This window comes from Coturnix japonica, chromosome 16, assembly GCF_054131305.1.
Source record: "Coturnix japonica strain WE chromosome 16, WE-NBRP24, whole genome shotgun sequence".
NCBI lineage: Eukaryota > Metazoa > Chordata > Aves > Galliformes > Phasianidae > Coturnix > Coturnix japonica.
In genome coordinates this window covers 4955963-4973497 of record NC_140678.1, presented here as the reverse complement: position 1 = coordinate 4973497, position 17535 = coordinate 4955963, and the positions used below count along the sequence as shown (strand labels likewise).

General features: G+C 48.8%; 1 protein-coding gene and 1 long non-coding RNA gene across 2 annotated transcripts in view; both read right to left on the bottom strand.

Moving 5' to 3' along the window:
• LOC146758216 (uncharacterized) overlaps positions 1-17535 on the bottom strand; it is a 233032-nt gene that overhangs the window by 23038 nt on the left and 192459 nt on the right. The window lies entirely within an intron of this gene.
• On the bottom strand, positions 7223-8164 carry LOC146758221 (olfactory receptor 14J1-like). Its single transcript, XM_085517266.1, has one exon. The coding sequence runs from the start codon at positions 8156-8158 to the stop codon at positions 7223-7225; it is 936 nt and encodes a 311-aa protein (XP_085373392.1). The 5' UTR covers positions 8159-8164.

Sequence of the window (17535 nt, the reverse complement as noted above, 5' to 3'; positions counted from 1 at the left end):
CCTGGTCCCCGATCACCTCCTGCCTCAGGTAACACAATATACGGACCCGGAGCAGAACCCTATGGGACCCATAAGTTGTGGGGCAGGAATGGATGGGGCCTCATAGGAAAACCCATAAGTTGTGGGTCAGAAATGAGGGACCCTATAGGAAACCCCATAAATTGGGCTCCATAAGTTATGGGTCAGAAATGAGGGACCCCATAGGAAACCCCATAAATTGGGCCCCAGAAGTTATGGGTCAGAAAGGAAGGGACCCCATGGGAAACCCCATAAGTTGGGCCCCATAATTTATGGGTCAGAAATGAAGGGACCCCATAGGAAACCCCATAAGTGACCCCATAAGTTGGGCCCCATAAGTTATGGGTCAGAAATGAGGGGACCCCATAGGAAACACCATAAGTTGGGGGTCAGAAATGAGAGACCCCATAGGAAACCCCATAAGTTGGGGGTCATAAAGGAAGGGACCCTATAGGAAACCCCATAAATTGGGCCCCATAAGTAACCCCATAAGTTGGGCCCCATAAGTTATGGGTCAGAAATGAGGGGACCCCATAGGAAAGCCCATAAGTTGGGACCCATAAGTTATGGGTCAGAAATGAGGGACCCCATAGGAAACCTCCATAAGTTGGGCCCCATAAGTTGGGGGTCAGAAAGGAAGGGACCCCATAGGAAACCCCATAAGTTGGGCCCCATAAATAACCCCATAAGTTGGGCCCCGTAAGTTTGGGGTCAGAAAGGAAGGGACCCCATAGGAAACCCCATAAGTTGTGGGTCACTTATGGGGCCATTTGGGACCCACTTATGGGGCAATTTGTCACTTATGGGGCGATTCTGACCCACTTATGGGGCTGGAGGTTACTTATGGGGTGCTGTGTGCCCCCCAAACTCACTTATGGGGCCCATTGGGACCCATTGGGACCCTCAGAACTCACTTATGGGGCAATCTGTGATCCCCATAAACCCACTTATGGGGCAATTTGGAACCCCAAAGACCCCAAACCATAAGAAATGGGGTTTATGGGGCGATTTGGGACCTACTTATGGGGTGATTTTGACCCACTTATGGGGCTGGAGGTCACTTATGAGGCTGGGTGCCGGCCAACTCACTTATGGGACAATTTTGAACCCACTTTTGGGGCGATTTGTCACTTATGGGGCGATTTGGGACCCCAAACTCACTTATGGGGCTATTTGGGACCCACTTATGGGGTAATTTGTCACTTATGGGGAGATTTGGGACCCACTTATGGGGCTAGAGGTCACTTATGGGGCGATTTGGGACCCCCGAACTCACTTATGGGGTGATTCTGACCCACTTATGGGGCCATTTGGGACCCCAAAGACCCCAAGCCTTAAGAAATGGGGTTTATGGGGCGATTTGGGACCTACTTATGGGGTGATTTTGACCCACTTATGGGGCTGGAGGTCACTTATGAGGCTGGGTGCCGGCCAACTCACTTATGGGGCAATTTTGAACCCACTTTTGGGGTGATTTGTCACTTATGGGGCGATTTGGGACCCCCAAACTCACTTATGGGGTGATTCTGACCCACTTATGGGGCCATTTGGGACCCCAAAGACCCCAAATCTTAAGAAATGGGGTTTATGGGGTGATTTGGGACCCACTTATGGGGTGATTTTGACCCACTTATGGGGTTGGAGGTCACTTATGGGGCGATTTGGGACCCCAACCCATAAGAAATGGGGTTTATGGGGGGATTTGGGACCCCCAGAATTCACTTATGGGGCAATTTGGGACCTACTTATGGGGCGATTTTGGACCCCATCCCATAAGAAATGGGGTCTATGGGGGGATTTGGGACCCCCAAACCCACTTATGAGGCTGGAGGTCACTTATGGGGTGCCCTGTGCCCCCCAACTCACTTATGGGGCAATTTGTGCCCCCCAAACTCACTTATGGGACCCATTAGGGCCCCCAGAACTCACTTATGGTGCATTCTGTGCCCCCCAAACTCACTTATGGGGCGATTCTGACCCACTTATGGGGTGATTTGGGACCCACTTATGGGGCTGGAGGTCACTCATGGGGTGATTTGGGACCCCAACCCATAAGAAATGGGGTTTATGGGAGATACTGACCCACTTATGAGGCGATTTTGCCCCACTTATGGGGCTGGATGTGACTTACAAGGCGCTGTGTCCCCCAAACCCACTTATGGGGCGATTCTGACCCACTTATGGGGCTGGAGGTCACTTATAGGGCGCTGTGTGCCCCCCAACTCACTTCTGGGGCTATTTGGGACCCCAACCCATAAGAAATGGGGTTTATGGGGGATACTGACCCACTTATGAGGCGATTTTGCCCCACTTATGGGGCTGGATGTGACTTACAAGGCGCTGTGTCCCCCAAACCCACTTATGGGGCGATTCTGACCCACTTATGGGGCTGGAGGTCACTTATAGGGCGCTGTGTGCCCCCCAACTCACTTCTGGGGCTATTTGGGACCCCAACCCATAAGAAATGGTGTCTATGGGGGGATCTGGGACCCCCAAACCCACTTATGGGGCAATTTGGGACCTACTTCTGGGGAGATTTGGGATCCCACAGACCCCAACCCATAAGAAATGGGGTCTATGGGGGGTTTTGGGACCCACTTATGGGGCTGGAGGTCACTTACGGGGTAATTTGGGACCCAAACCCATAAGAAATGGGGTTTATGGGGGGATTTGTGCCCCACTTATGGGGCTGGAGGTGACTTATAGGGTGCTGTGTGACCCCCAACTCACTTATGGGGCAATATGAGTTCCACTTATGGGGCGATTTCAGACCCCCTAGCCCCCAAGAACTCACTTATGGGGCAATTTGGGACCCACTTCTGGGGCTGGAGGTCACTTATGGGGCGATTCTGACCCACTTATGGGGCGATTTGTCACTTATGGGGCAATTTGGGACCCCTAAACTCACTTATGGGGCAATTTGTGACCCCTCAAACTCACTTATAGGGCAATTTGGGACCCACTTATGGGGCTGGAAGTCACTTATGGGGCGATTTGGGACCTCCAAAATCACTTATGGGGGGACATGTCACTTATGGGGTGATCTGGGACCCACTTATGGGGTTTCAGACCCCCCTTAACTCACTTATGGGGCGATTTGTGACCCCCCAAACTCACTTATAGGGCAATTTGGGACCCACTTATGGGGCTGGAAGTCACTTATGGGGCGATTTGGGACCTCCAAAATCACTTATGGGGGGACATGTCACTTATGGGGTGATCTGGGACCCACTTATGGGGTTTCAGACCCCCCTTAACTCACTTATGGGGCGATTTGGGACTCACTTGTGGGGCTGGAGGTCCCTTATGGGGCGATTTGGGACCCATTAGGATCCCCAGAACTCACTTATGGGGCAATCTGTGCCCCCCCCAACTCACTTATGGGGCCATTTGGGACCCACTTATGGGGCTGGAGGTCACTTATGGGGCGCTGTGTGACTCCCAATTCACTTATGGGGCAATATGAGACCCATTTATGGGGCGATTTCGGACCCCCTGGCCCCCCAGTACTCACTTATGGGGCGATTTGTCACTTACGGGGTGATTTGCGTCCCCCCAAACTCACTTACGGGACACATTAGGACCCCCCAAACTCACTTATGGGGTGATCTAGGACCCACTTATGGGGCTGGAGGTCACTTATGGGGCACTGTGTGACTCCCAATTCACTTATGGGGCAATATTAGACCCACTTATGAGGCGATTTCGGACCCCCTGGCCCCCCAGTACTCACTTATGGGGCAATTTGGGACCCCCAAACTCACTCATGGGACACATTAGGATTCCCAGACCCACTTATGGGGCGATCTGGGACCCACTTATGGGTCTGGAAGTCATTTATGGGGTGATTCTGACCCACTTATGGGGTGATTTGGGACCCACTTATGGGGTGATGTGTCACTTAGGGGGCGATTTTGACCCACTTATGGGGCTGGAGGTCACTTATGGGGCAATCTGTGCCCCTCTGACCCCCCAGAACTCACTTATGGGGCGATTTGGGACCCCCAAACACACTCATGGGGTGATTTGGGACCCACTTATGGGGCGATTTGTCCCTTATGGGGCAATTTGGGACCCCCAAGCCCATTTATGGGGCCATTTGGGAACCACTTATGGGGCTGGATGTCACTTATGGGGCCGTGCCCCCCAACTCACTTGTTGCTCTGATGTTTGAGGTGTTTCTTGTAGGTCTCATCCTGGAACAAGCTTTCCGGGTTGTACTTTTGGCTCCAGTTGTTTCTATGGGGCTCAAAGCCACCGTGGGGCTTCACCTTCTTCCCTTTGCGACCCCGAGAAATGGGGACAGAAAGGCCTGAATTGGGTTAAAGGAAAGAAAACTTATTATTGTTACTTATGGGGCTGGGGAGGCACTTATGGGTCACACATATGGGGCTGGGGACATCTTGAAGTCTTTAGGCTCTGAGTTATGGGGCCAGGGTCACAGTAATGGGGCTGGGGTCCCCATTTGCCCCTATGGGGTCCCACATATGGGTCCCACTTATGGGGCTGTGTTCCCACTTATGGGGCTGGGGTCCCAATTGGCCCCTATGGGGTCACACTTATGGGGTTTGGGGTCACACTTATGGGGCTGGGGATGCAGTTATGGGTCCCACTTATGGGTCTGAGGACCCACTTATTGGGCTGGGGACCCACTTATGGGTCTGGATCCTCATTTATGGGTCCCACTTATGGGTCTGTGTTCCCACTTATGGGTCTGGGTTCTCCATTGGCCCCTATGGGGACACACTTATGGGTCGCACTTACCTTGTTGCTTGCTGGACTTCCCGTTGTCATTGGGATGAATGAGGTCCCATATAATGGCCTTGATGGACTCATCACCCCGATAATGGAGCAGGCAATAGAGCAGGATGGCCCTAGAGATGGTGACTTGCGGAATCAAACTCCATAACGACCAAGTAGTTATAAAGCAGGTATGTTTAATGAGTGATGCGCACACACCCTGGTGCAAGGGGGAGAGCTCCACCTCACTTGCACACTGTCAGGAGAAAGCGTGCAACAGATATAGGCTGAACTAATACATCATCAGTAGTTGGAAGGAATTGGGATACATATTCATTACATTCCTGAGACCCCATTAGCATGCAGTCCCTCCCCCCTTGCGCATGCATAGTGAGTTGTGGGGGTGGTCGTGGGATGAAGGCTCATCATCTTCCTCGCGAAGGCTCATCATCTTCCTCACCATAAACTTTCGACCCTTCAGGAGGGGCACCCCCCAACCGGGTTCCAGCTGCTCTGTGGACATCTAATCACCACACTGTTCTCGGGCTGTTCCACTCTGATCTTCATGGCCTTCATCCCCTTGTTTTCTCAAGCTTAGTGTCTGCAATTCCCCCTCTCTCTGACCCCCTTAACATAAACTATCTATCTGTAACTACCCTTTGCCTTAGTGAGGCCCCCTTTCCCTTTCTGTAGCAGTGTTCCCTTTTCATCTACTATGGGGTCCCTTTTCACTATTCACTGACCCTTCATGGTGGATGAGCAAGGAAGATGAGGAAAGGCTGCTGCCCTCTGTGAGAGTGCACTGAGCTCTGCCTGGGGATGGCAGAGGAACCAGCTGAGAACTGAAGAAAAGATTTCTAAGAGGAGAGCGGCAGATTGTGTTCCTTGCTTCCTGATCTGGAAGAACAAGAGGAAGAGGACAGGCAGGAATCTGAGTTACAGCTCAGATGGAATTGTTTTCTTCAGACTGCCTGCTATGGTGCAGTGTTTGGTTCTAGGAGAAAACCATTGATAACACTCTGATGTTTACAGCTGCTGCTAAGCAGTGTTGTACGGAGCCAAGGCCATGGTCAGTGGAGGGCACATGGAGCTGGGAGGGCACAGAGTGAGGACAGCAGACTGAAAGTGGCCGAAGGGACGTTCTCTACCACCTGACAGCAAACAGAAATTGTATTGAAAGGGGTGGGAGTTCATCTCAGTCTCTTCACTGCCCATGGCCCAGCTGAGCATCAGTCTGGTGGTGCAGAGCAAGTGCTTGTGCATCAGTTGTTACATACAATTCCATATCAACAGATATATAGTGATAACTATTACTCCTCTCCTTTTATCTCTCTTAGTAAATTGCTTTGTTACAACCCACAAGTTGTACTTTTTTTTCCCAGTTCTCTTTCCCATCCCACTGGGAATGGGGCAGTGCACCAAGCACTGTGTGCTGCTGAGCCACATGTTGGGTTCAACAACCACCGTCATTTTGGCGCCTGATGTGAGTCTCCAAGGGTTGAGATAAATGCACATCTGTCCAGAGCGAGATAACACAGGGCTTTGTGGGAGCTGGAGAATTGGAGGCCATGATGCTGATAATTTCCCTATGTGTAGAGCTTTTTGAGTCTTCTCATGAAGCTGCATTGCACAGCTCCTTGCTTGCTGCTTGTTTTCCCTGCTGCACTGATTGCCAGCTTATTTGTCAACTCTGGATGCTGGATTAAGGTATTTATTTGCTATGCTGTTTGACTTTGGTTTATATCGTGATAAAATTGGCAGCTGACAAAATGAAGTTTTGCACACATTCATCTTTGATGTCATCCTTGAGTTATGGAAGTAACACTGTCAATAAGGTTAGTAATTACAGCCTTTACATTGACTCCTCAGGGAGTCTGGCTACGGATGAGAGAAGGGAAGGCACTTTCCAGTAGTCCCTCAGACTCGCTCTCACTTCTTTTTGTCCTGGAGATCGAGAGCTAGTTCCAATAGCTCCAGAGGACTTTGACAGTGGCAGCAAGGAGACCAGCTCTGACACAGCCGTTCGTATTGTGGGCTACTGACTGCAGCCCCAGAGTGCTGCTGTAGAGACAACAGGACAGTCATGAAACCCACAAGACCTTCAAGCCTCAGGAGCACTGTGTCAGGGTAAATAGAGCAGGAATGAAAAGAGTCCGTTGTGCTACTGTCCGTGGCTGCACCTCATTCAGGTCCAGACAAAGTAGGAAGAGAGAAGAGTTAAGGAAAAGTCTATTTAGAAAAAATTTAGGTATTTTTTAACCTATTCAGGAAATCTGGTTTCATGTTTACATGTGCTCTTAGAGTGAGAAATTGGAAATTTGGTAGGAAAGAAGTGAACTAAACTTTTATTTATATGTTCAATGACATATTTTTGCAAGTTGCTGTATCACACACAATCAAACAATCAAAGATGCTTAAAACATAAAGAACCATCACTGGGAATCCTGTGAGGAAGATGTGCACTTTATTGAAGCTGGAATAGTGTGTATTGCAACACCTTCCTGAGAGCGTGCTTGATCTCCCTGTTCCTCATGTTGTAGATAATAGGGTTCAGAGTTCGAGAAACCACCGAGTACAGAAGTATCACGACCAGATCCAAGAGTGGGGAGGAGATGGAGGGAGGCTTCAGGTAGGCAAAAACGCCAGTGCTGACAACTAGGGAGACCACAGCAAGGTGAGGGAGACACGTGGAGAAGGCTTTGTGCCATCCCTGCTCAGAGGGCATCCTCAGCACAGTCATGAAGATCTGCACATAGGACATCACTATGAAAACAAAGCACCCAAAGACTAAACTGGCACTAAAAATGAGAAACACAACTTCCCTGAGATAGGAGCCAGAGCAGGAGAGCTTGAGGATCTGGGGGATTTCACAGAAAAACTGGCTGACAACATTGCCTTGGCAGAGAGGCAGTGAAAACTTACTGGCAGTGTGCAGCAGGGAATAGAGAACCCCAGCGCCCCAGGCAGCTGCTGCCATGGTGGCACAAGCTCTGTTGTCCATCAAGGTCCCGTAGTGCAGGGGCTTGCAGATGGCAGCGTAGCGGTCATAGGACATGATGGTGAGAAGGGAATACTCTGCTGAGATGAAGAAGACAAAGAAAAGGAGCTGTGCAGCACATCCTGCATAGGAGATGGCCCTGGTGTCCCAGAGGGCGTTGGCCATGGCTTTGGGGAGAGTGGTGGAGATGCAGCCCAGGTCGAGGAGGGCCAGGCTGAGGAGGAAGAAGTACATGGGGGTGTGCAGGCGGCGGTCGAAGGCTACGGCTGTGCTGATGAGGCCGTTGCCCAGGAGGGCAGCCAGGTAGATGCCCATGAAGAGCCAGAAGTGCAGGAGCTGCAGCTGCCGCGTGTCTGCCAACGGCAGCAGGAGGAACTCGCTGATGGAGCTGCTGTTGGGCATCTGCTGTTGTTGGGCTCGGAGTTTTGTTCAGAGTGCAGAAGTTATTGACAAGTCCAGACCATTCTTAGAGACACTCCTCCTCCTATATTATGAAATGTTTTCATTCTCCTACAACAGTATACACTTAGCACCATTACTTGCATTTAATTTCATGTATTTCAGCATTCCTTAAGCAGAAGCAGCTTTTGGAGCTCTGACCTTCCTCTTCTTTTCTTATCCCTTCTCCCTGGATATTTTCATCTGTTTCATGTCTCGTATCCTTACCCCAAGTGCTCTTTGAGCCCCCTAACCCAGCTTCTTTGGCATTCAGTTTCAGTTAGAAAATGCTGCCTATTTGTAGGATAAGTGAATTATTCATGCCTCCAGAAAATGATGATAATTACAACTGGTATCATCTTCTGAGAAAGGGGAGACTGAATGCACATCACGTGTGACCGTTCAGGAAAAAAGCAATTTATTTAAGAAAAACTCAGAGATCTCTGATAGTTCCTTTTAGATTTCTGTTTCCAATCCTCTTTTCCTCAGAACAGGAAATGGAAACACCCTGCCTTGGCTCTCCTCTTGCAAAGGGCCCTCAGAAACATACTGTTGTGCAGTGGAGCTGTGATCCCCTGCCCCAGGCAGCATCTGTGGCAGCACAAGCCCTGCCAGGGGGCTCCTTCCCCCCTCATGTCTCCCCGTAGCGTCCTGGGCAGCTCCCCGGGCAGGCTGCGTGCTGAGCCTGGCAGGCGGCAGAGTCCCATACCCGGCACACAGCCCCTGGGGCACAGCAGGGACCCTGCTCTGCAGGACAGCCCTGGGCACCCGCCTGCAGCCCCGGCTGCACAGCCTGCAGCCATGCTGGGACACGCAGCCCTCAGGGCTGTGCTCTGACACTGCAGCACAGAAGCCCTCAGCTGGAGCAAAAGGCTTTTAACACAGTAAAGAAACATGCAGTGCCTGCAGCCGGATCTGCTATGGGGTGTCCCAGATTAAGTTAATCCTCTATGAAAAGCAGCTGCATGGTCTGCATTGAGACTTACCCTGTCATGAACTGTGAGCAATGTTCCTGTTGTGAGCTCACAGCCCGCTTACACCACACACATCCTGCAAGCTCTCTCCAGTTTCTCTCCTCTCCTTCTATAACTCTGGGTAATGTCCAAGGTTCCTGGGCTGCTCCTGATGTGTGCCAGTGCTTGTAAACCATGTGGGAAGTCCCTGAGATAGACACCTCCCTCCTGAGCATTAGTTGAGGGCCAGAGAGGGGATAGCACCGGCTGTCTGGTGAATTCACTCACAACTGCAAGAGCAGCACAGGGCCTTCAGGAAAGCCAAGCCCTAGGAGTGTCCATGTTGCTACGTCAACTCCAGGACCCATGATCCATCTAATGTCTGTGTGCCGCCTTCTGCACACTGATACCATAGATGAGCTGCAGGCCCGAGCTCCTGTTTGGACCATAGGGACACAGTTAAATGGCTTCCACAACTTCACTGTAATGCAAGGGGAATACAGAGTCTTTACAATGGTTGGGTGAGGAGTCAAGGAAGGGCGACTGCCCTCTGTGAGAGTGCACTGAGCTCTGCCTGGGGATGGAAGAGCAGGGCAGAGCTAACGGAAATGGCAAACAGGGGATTCCTGCAGTGTCTGTTCCTGGCTTCTTGATCATGGAGAGCAAGTGGAAGGTGCCCTCTGCAGACATATGGGAGTCTCATGTTGTCAGGACATTGTCCCCTTTGGGAGCCATTTTCACTCCAGTATCTGCTGCAGGGACAGCACAGCAGGGCATGTGCCATCCAGCAGATCCATGGAGAGCACAGATGGCAGCTTCTTGACCAAGCCATGGGGGAACCAAAGAGGAGAGGTTCTCTGCTAGATCTCATACTTTCCAGCATGGATGGTCTGATGGGAATTATGAAGGTGAAAGGGGTATCAGGCCATGTGCAAGAAGCAAATGGATCTCTTTTTATTTATTAATTTATTTATTTATTTATTTTGAAGCTGTAAGCTTAAAAGATGTTCAATAATGTCAATAAAACTGAGACAAAGAATTGAAGACAAAGATAGAAATCAATGAAAATGTGTTAACCCTACTCAACATGAGAAATTCTCATGAGTATTGTTCCATTTTAAGTTGTTAATATGAATCTTTGAGGTGATTTGATGTTTTTTTTTCTTTTTCTTTTTCTGAAACTACTATGTTTTCCAGAACTGTGTTTGCTGGACACAAATGCCTTCTGGTTCAGGGACACAGACAGCGGTGCCAGTGCCAATGCCCTGAGAATAAATCCCGGCGCCCGCTGCTGCTCTTCCCTGCTGCCTATTTGATGTCCCTCATCCTCCAGGTGTCTCCAGCTCTCCTAAATTAAAGGCCGTGGTAAAAGGCATGTTTTCAGCAGGCCATTTAAACATACACTCCTTCCACAGCCTGCCAGATTTCCCCATCCCTTGCTCTTTGTTCAGTCAGATACCTCCCAATTATCTGTCTGATTTCTGACTTTTTGGGGGATGACTCAAATTTGCTCCATCTCGCCAAAGTCTGATGGACTGTGTTGTCAACTCCTTCACCATGATTCTATCTAGCCCTTCCTATCTTTTCTTTTTCTTTCCCTTTCCCTTTCCCTTTCCCTTTCCCTTTCCCTTTCCCTTTCCCTTTCCCTTTCCCTTTCCCTTTCCCTTTCCCTTTCCCTTTCCCTTTCCCTTTCCCTTTCCCTTTCCCTTTCCCTTTTCTTTTCCTTTTCCTTTTCCTTTTCCTTTCCCTTTTTGCTTTCCTTTTTCTATTTCTCTTTCTTTTTTTTTCTCTTTCTCTCTTTTAATTTTTCATGCTTAAAAGAAACATGAATTCTGAAAGATGTTCATTAATGTCAGTAAAAGTGAAAAAAAGAGTTGAAGACAAAGATAGAAGTCAATAAGAATGTGTTAACCAGTCTCAGTGTGTGAAATACTCACGAGTCCTGTTCAATTTTAAGTTGATACCTCCCAACTCCCTGGCTGATCTATCCCAGGGAGATTACTAGAATTTGCTCCATTCCTCAAATGTCTGTTGTCAACTCCTTCACCGTGATTCTATCTATGCCATCCTATCTGTCTAACTCATTTCTTGTGCAAATATTCCCTATGAAAAATAAACCTCAATAGAAGCATCTTGGACATGGCATGCAGTTGATCCCTGTGTTTTACTGTTCATTCAATTGCATCACCTTTCCTTCTGTTTGTTGGCCATAAATAAAGAGAACTCTTTCTTTCCTTTTCCATGTGCAGCTGGTTCTCTGTGGAAAGCCAGTGGGAGTTGCTGCAAAGGAGGTTTAACACTGAGCTGGTGACAGCAGAGGAGAAGAGTGATATGAGGAAAAGTGATGCAAGTCCCATGGGGCCAATGTGAGTAGAAGCGAGGTGGGGAGGTTGAGGAGGAACTTTGTCCACACATAAACAGAATAGAACACTTTGGGGTCATCCTGGATTGACATCAGTTGCAAAGTGCTTCTTTAACTTCTTGTATAAAACAAACTCTAAATAAATAGACAATAAATGCATTTTGGATTCTTGCTCTTTAGGCTCTCTCCATTTTGCTGAACAAGTTCTGAAAACCTGAAGAAGAGAACAGGAAGGCACAAAGCACAAGAGGCTCTTTAGGTTAGAATGTGTCCCAGGGCACATTTGGTGCTGAGTCCATCAACCTCCAGTGCAGAGAGAAGTTTGCACAAAGTGCTCAACAAAACAAATTCAGAAGTAACAGTGAAGATTCTTGGAGTACTAATGGGCCCATTGAGGGCCATTACCAAGTAAGCTTCCCAAAGCACTAGTTAGAGCAGATAATTGGAAGCCATGACTACAGGCAGGCAATGTTACTGGCATGCTAAGAAACCTCTCCTTTGCCTTACAAAGCAGACAGGTCAAGCCCTGATTGCAAGACCAGTGGCAGGGAGATCCTGTCTCTCATGTTGGCTCAGGGCACTTCCTGGGGCAGTGAGCTGGAAGTCTATATGATGTTAAGTGAAAGACATGGGAACGGAAGATCCCAGGCTCTGCATGTGGTGCAAGGATGCTGTTAAGTTCCTATCCCACATGTGCTCTGTGTCTCATCACAGGATGTGGGATGTGAGAAGGGCCCAGTCTGAACAAGCAGTCATTCCCAGTGAAACTCTGAACTTCAGATCTCTCAGTTCCAGTGCCCTCCTGCGCACACTCTCCCATAGTTTAATGTCCTTTATGTTCTGCATTGCCCAGAAGTGCACCCAGTGCTCCAGGTGAGGCTGTAGCAGTGCAGAGCAAAGAGGGACAACCCTTTCCCTCACCCAGGTGGCAATAAATTCCTTGATGCGCTCCAGGGGACCAATGGCCTTCCTGGCTGGCTGGGCACACTGCTGACTCACTTAAAATTTGATGTTGAGCAGGACCCCCAATCCTTTTCAGTCAGACCTCTCTCCAGTGTCCCATACCCAATCAGTGTGTATGTCCAGGGTTGCCCATACCCAGGTGCACAATCAGGCACTTGTTATGTGTTTTACACTTGGTGTGGGGTCATATCTGAAGTGTTGTGTCAAAGTGGAGAGACCAGGCTCTTTTCAGCAGTGTGTGAAGACAAGACAAGGGGAAATGGACAGAAACTGGAGTATAGGAAGTTCTGCACGAATGTGTGCAAGAACATCTTTACTGTGTGGGTGATGGAGCACTGGAACAGGCTGAACAACGGGTTGGGGAGTCTCTTTCTCTGGAGCAGCAGGTGTTCAAGGAATGACTGGATGTTGTGTTGATGGCCATGGATTAGTGGGAGTTATTGGTGATAGGTGAACAGCTGGACTGGATGATCTATTACGTCTTTTCCAACCTTAGTTATTCCATGATTCTTTGATATACTGTTCTTGTATGAGTGCCCTCTTTGAGCAAACACTCTCTTAGAGGCATCACCACATGTCAGGAATTAGTCACTGACCACTTGAAATCTGGTGTTAAATTCAACAGATTTCAAAGCACAGTCATGATGCTGTTGTCTTTCAGGAGCTGTTGACCATGATGATGCAGGGAAATCTCAGGGGAGACGAGTGGGAAGGATAAAAATGACATCCACTACTGCTCAGCAGGGTCGGGCTCCTGGAACACAGGGAGCTCATAAAAGTGGGCAAAGCTGCAGGGAGACAGCTGTGCTGAGGAGCAGCCATTGTGCACAGCACAGCCTGCAGGTGACAGAAGGAGAGGAGAGAAACTGGAGTGAGCTTACAAGATATGTACTGTGTGAGCGGGCTGCAAGCTCTCTGAAGGAGCATTGCTCACAGACCACGACACGGTAAGTCTCATGCAGTAGGCAATGCAGCTTTTTTTCATAGAGGGTTAACTAAATCTGGGACATCCCATAGAATACATGGCTGCAGGTACTGCGTGTTGCTTTACTGTGGTAAAAGACTCCACCTGAGGCCTTCTGTAATGCAGTATAAGAGCTGGGGGGGGGGGGGGAGCTGCATGTCCCAGCACAGCTGCAGGCTTTGCAGCCGGGGCTGCAGGCGGGTGCCCAGGGCTGTCCTGCAGAGCAGGGTCCCTGCTGTGCCCCAGGGGCTGTGTGCCGGGTATGGGACTCTGCCGCCTGCCAGTCTCAGCACTCAGCCTGCCCGGGGAGCTGCCCAAGCGCTGCGGGGAGAAGTGTGGGTTGAAGGAGACCCCCCGGCAGGGTTTGTGCTGCCACAGCTGCTGACTGGGGTGCCTGGGCACAGCTCCACTGCACAACAGTATGTTTGTGAGGGTGCTTTGCATGAGGAGAGCCAAGGCAGGGAATTTCCATTTCCTGTTCTGGGAAAACGCAGAAAGGATTGGAGGCAGAAAAATAAAAAGGGCTGTCACAGCTCTTAGAATTATTCTTCAATCAATTGCTTGTTTTGAGAACAGTCACACATGATGTGCTTTCAGTCTCCCCTTTCTCGAAGGATGGAACCAATTGAAATTATCTTCATTTTCAGTAGACATGAATAATTCACTTAACCTGCAAACAGGCAGTTTTTTAGGATTCACACTGAATGGCAAAGAGGCTGTTTCTGGGACTTTAAGAGCAGTTGGGTTAAAGATATGAGACATGAAACACATGAAAATATACAGGGAGGCGGGACAAGAAAATAAGTGGAAGGTTAGAGCTCCTTATGCTGCTTCTGCTTAAGGAATGCTGAAATACATGAAATTAAATGCAAGTAATGGTGCTAAGTGTACACTGTTGTAGGAGAATGAAAACATTTTATATTATCGCAGGAGAAGTGTCTCTGATAATGGTCTGGACTTGTCATTATCTTTTGCACTCTGAACAGGACTCCAAGCCCTGGAACAGCAGATGCCCAACAGCAGCTCCATCAGCGAGTTCCTCCTCCTACCATTGGCAGACACGCGGCAGCTGCAGCTCCTGCACTTCTGGCTCTTCCTGGGCATCTACCTGGCTGCCCTCCTGGGCAATGGCCTCATCAGCACAGCCGTAGCCTGCGACCGCCGCCTGCACACCCCCATGTACTTCTTCCTCCTCAACCTGGCCCTCCTCGACCTGGGCTGCATCTCCACCACTCTCCCCAAAGCCATGGCCAATGCTCTCTGGGACACCAGGGCCATCTCCTACGCAGGATGTGCTGCACAGCTCTTTTTCTTTCTCTTCTTCCTCTCAGCAGAGTATTCCCTTCTCACCATCATGTCCTATGACCGCTACGTTGCCATCTGCAAGCCCCTGCACTACGGGACCTTGATGGACAGCAGAGCTTGTGCCACCATGGCAGCAGCTGCCTGGGGCGCTGGGGTTCTCAATTCCCTGCTGCACACTGCCAGTACGTTTTCACTGCCTCTCTGCCAAGGCAATGTTGTCAGCCAGTTTTTCTGTGAAATCCCCCAGATCCTCAAGCTCTCCTGCTCTGGCTCCTACCTCAGGGAAGTTGTGCTTATCATTTTTAGTGCCAGTTTAGGCTTTGGGTGTTTTGATTTCATAGTTGTGTCATATGTGCAGATCTTCATGGCTGTGCTGAGGATGCCCTCAGAGCAGGGACGGCACAAAGTCTTCTCCACGTGCCTCCCTCACCTGGCTGTGGTCTCCCTAGTTGTCAGCACTGGCTTTTTTGCCTACCTGAAGCCTCCCTCCATCTCCTCCCCACTCCTGGATCTGGTCGTGTCTCTTTTGTACTCAGTGGCTCCTTCAGCACTGAACCCCCTCATCTACAGCATGAGGAACAGGGTGATCAAGCACACCCTCAGGAAGGTGTTGCAATAAGCATTATTCTAGCTTAAATAATGTGCACATTTTCCACACAAGATTCTCAGTGATGGTTCTTTATGTTTTATACATAAAACATAACATCAACATTTTGATTGTTTGATTGTGTGTGATAGAGCAATATGCAGGAAAAAAAATATGTTGCAAATTATTTCACTTTTTTCCTACCTACTTTCCATTTACTAATTCCAAGAGTTCGTATAAACATTGAACCAGATTCCCTGAATAGGTTAAGGGATAAATAAAAGTCTTTCAATTTAGACATTTCTTTTTCACTTCCTGTTTTCCTACCTTGTCTGGGTCTGGGGGAGTTTTAGCCACAGACAGCTTTTCATTTCTGCTCTATTTACCATGCCACAGTGCTCTCAAGTCCTCTCATTTGTGCTGACCTGAAAGTCTTTTGTGTCTCACAGCAGTCCAGTTGTCTCTACAGCAGCACTCCGGGGCTGCAGTCAGTAGCCAGCAATATGAACAGCTGTGTCAGAGCTGGTCTCCTTGCTGGCACTGCCATAACAAGAGGGCTGCTTCAGAGCAGGACCAGAGAACTGGAGGCCTCTTCCAAAGCTCGTGTAAGGAATATACCTCAGGAGTTGCTCTTTGAGAATACCTTGTGATCTTCTGTTGCTTTACACTGTATGATGGAGTCAGTTTCATGAGTTCGTAGGAGATCTGTAAGGGACTCAGGGCAGTGCTGTTGTTTAGAATTTGTTGTGTTAAAGCTATTTATTAAGACAGAGAAAAAGTAAAGGATAATAATATATGCATATATATAGATAAGATATATATAGTATATATTCATATACATATCATGTAGGCAGGTTCAAACAAATGCATAGATATTAATTCATATGAATATCTGTTTGCAAGTCCTGGACCTGTTGCAGGGGTTTTAAGAGCCACATGGTTCACTGTTAGAGCAGAAGCCGCTGTCCGGCTCTTACAGGAGTTGGAGCAACTGCAGAGCCCATTGCCAGGTCTGGAATCACCACAGGAGCTGTGACAGAATTTGGAGCAGCCACTGGGCTCATTGGAGGGGTTGGAGCGACCACAGGGCTGTACCTCCTGGCATAGTGCACCTCCCTTGGAAGGAATTTGTTGCATTTTCTTATCACAATACTTGCAGTAGCTACAGTGAAGAGTGAGCAAAGCCTAAAAATGGTGGTAAGGTAACACTTTGCTATAGAAAGGGAAAGGGGAACTTAACAGAAACCAAGACAAAGGGTAACTGTAGATAGTTTACATTTAAAAGGGCAGGGAAAAGGGGAATTACAGACACTTAGTCAAAAAAAAACCAGAGAAGAGGGCAATAAAGATAAGAAGAAACTGTCCAGAGACCTCTGACAAGAAGAAGGATTAGATACCCCCGGGCAAGACGATGCTTACGTGGGAGAATGGTACCAGCAGATAACACCAAGAAGAAAACAGAAGAAGAATTTCACCCCAAAACAACGGCAAGGGTCACGGGGAATGGGGTCAGGGGGAATGAGGGAATGGGGTTGCGGGGAACGGGGCCATAGGGAATGTAATGAATATGTAATCAAACTGAGGAAGAGACTATTGATTATTTATTAGCTTAACCTATATATGTAACACACATTTCTCCTTATAGTGTGCAAGTTTGGAGGAGCTATCCCCCTTGCACCCGGCGCTGCGCAACGCTGGAATAAACATACCTGCTTTATAACCCATCTCTGGATTATAGAGTTTGATTCTGCAAGTCAACAGGACCTGTAGCAGGAGTGATTGCAGAGCTCATTATGAGGGGTGGAGTGACAGTGGGATCTGTCCAGAGCTTGGAGCAACCGCAGGATATGTAGCACAAAATTGGAGCTGCTGCATATGAATATGTAGACGAGTTCCTGTAGATTTGTTGAATATGTATGAGCTTGGCTTTGAATTATATAACAATTCTGCATGCTTGTGTGCAAGACAGGAGGAGTGATTCCCCTTTGCACCCTGATCTGAATAAACATATCCCTGCTTTATAACCTAACCCTGGGTTTCAGAGTTTGATTCCACAAGTCAGTTTGGTGACCCAGATGGGACCAGCTCTGTTGAGAGGGGGAACACTTTTGGCTCACCCCAAGATTTCTCTGCCCTACTGGAATGAAAGCAGTGTGCACACTGCAGTGGGACACTGGTGGAGAAATCCTACCAAGCTGAGTGAGACGG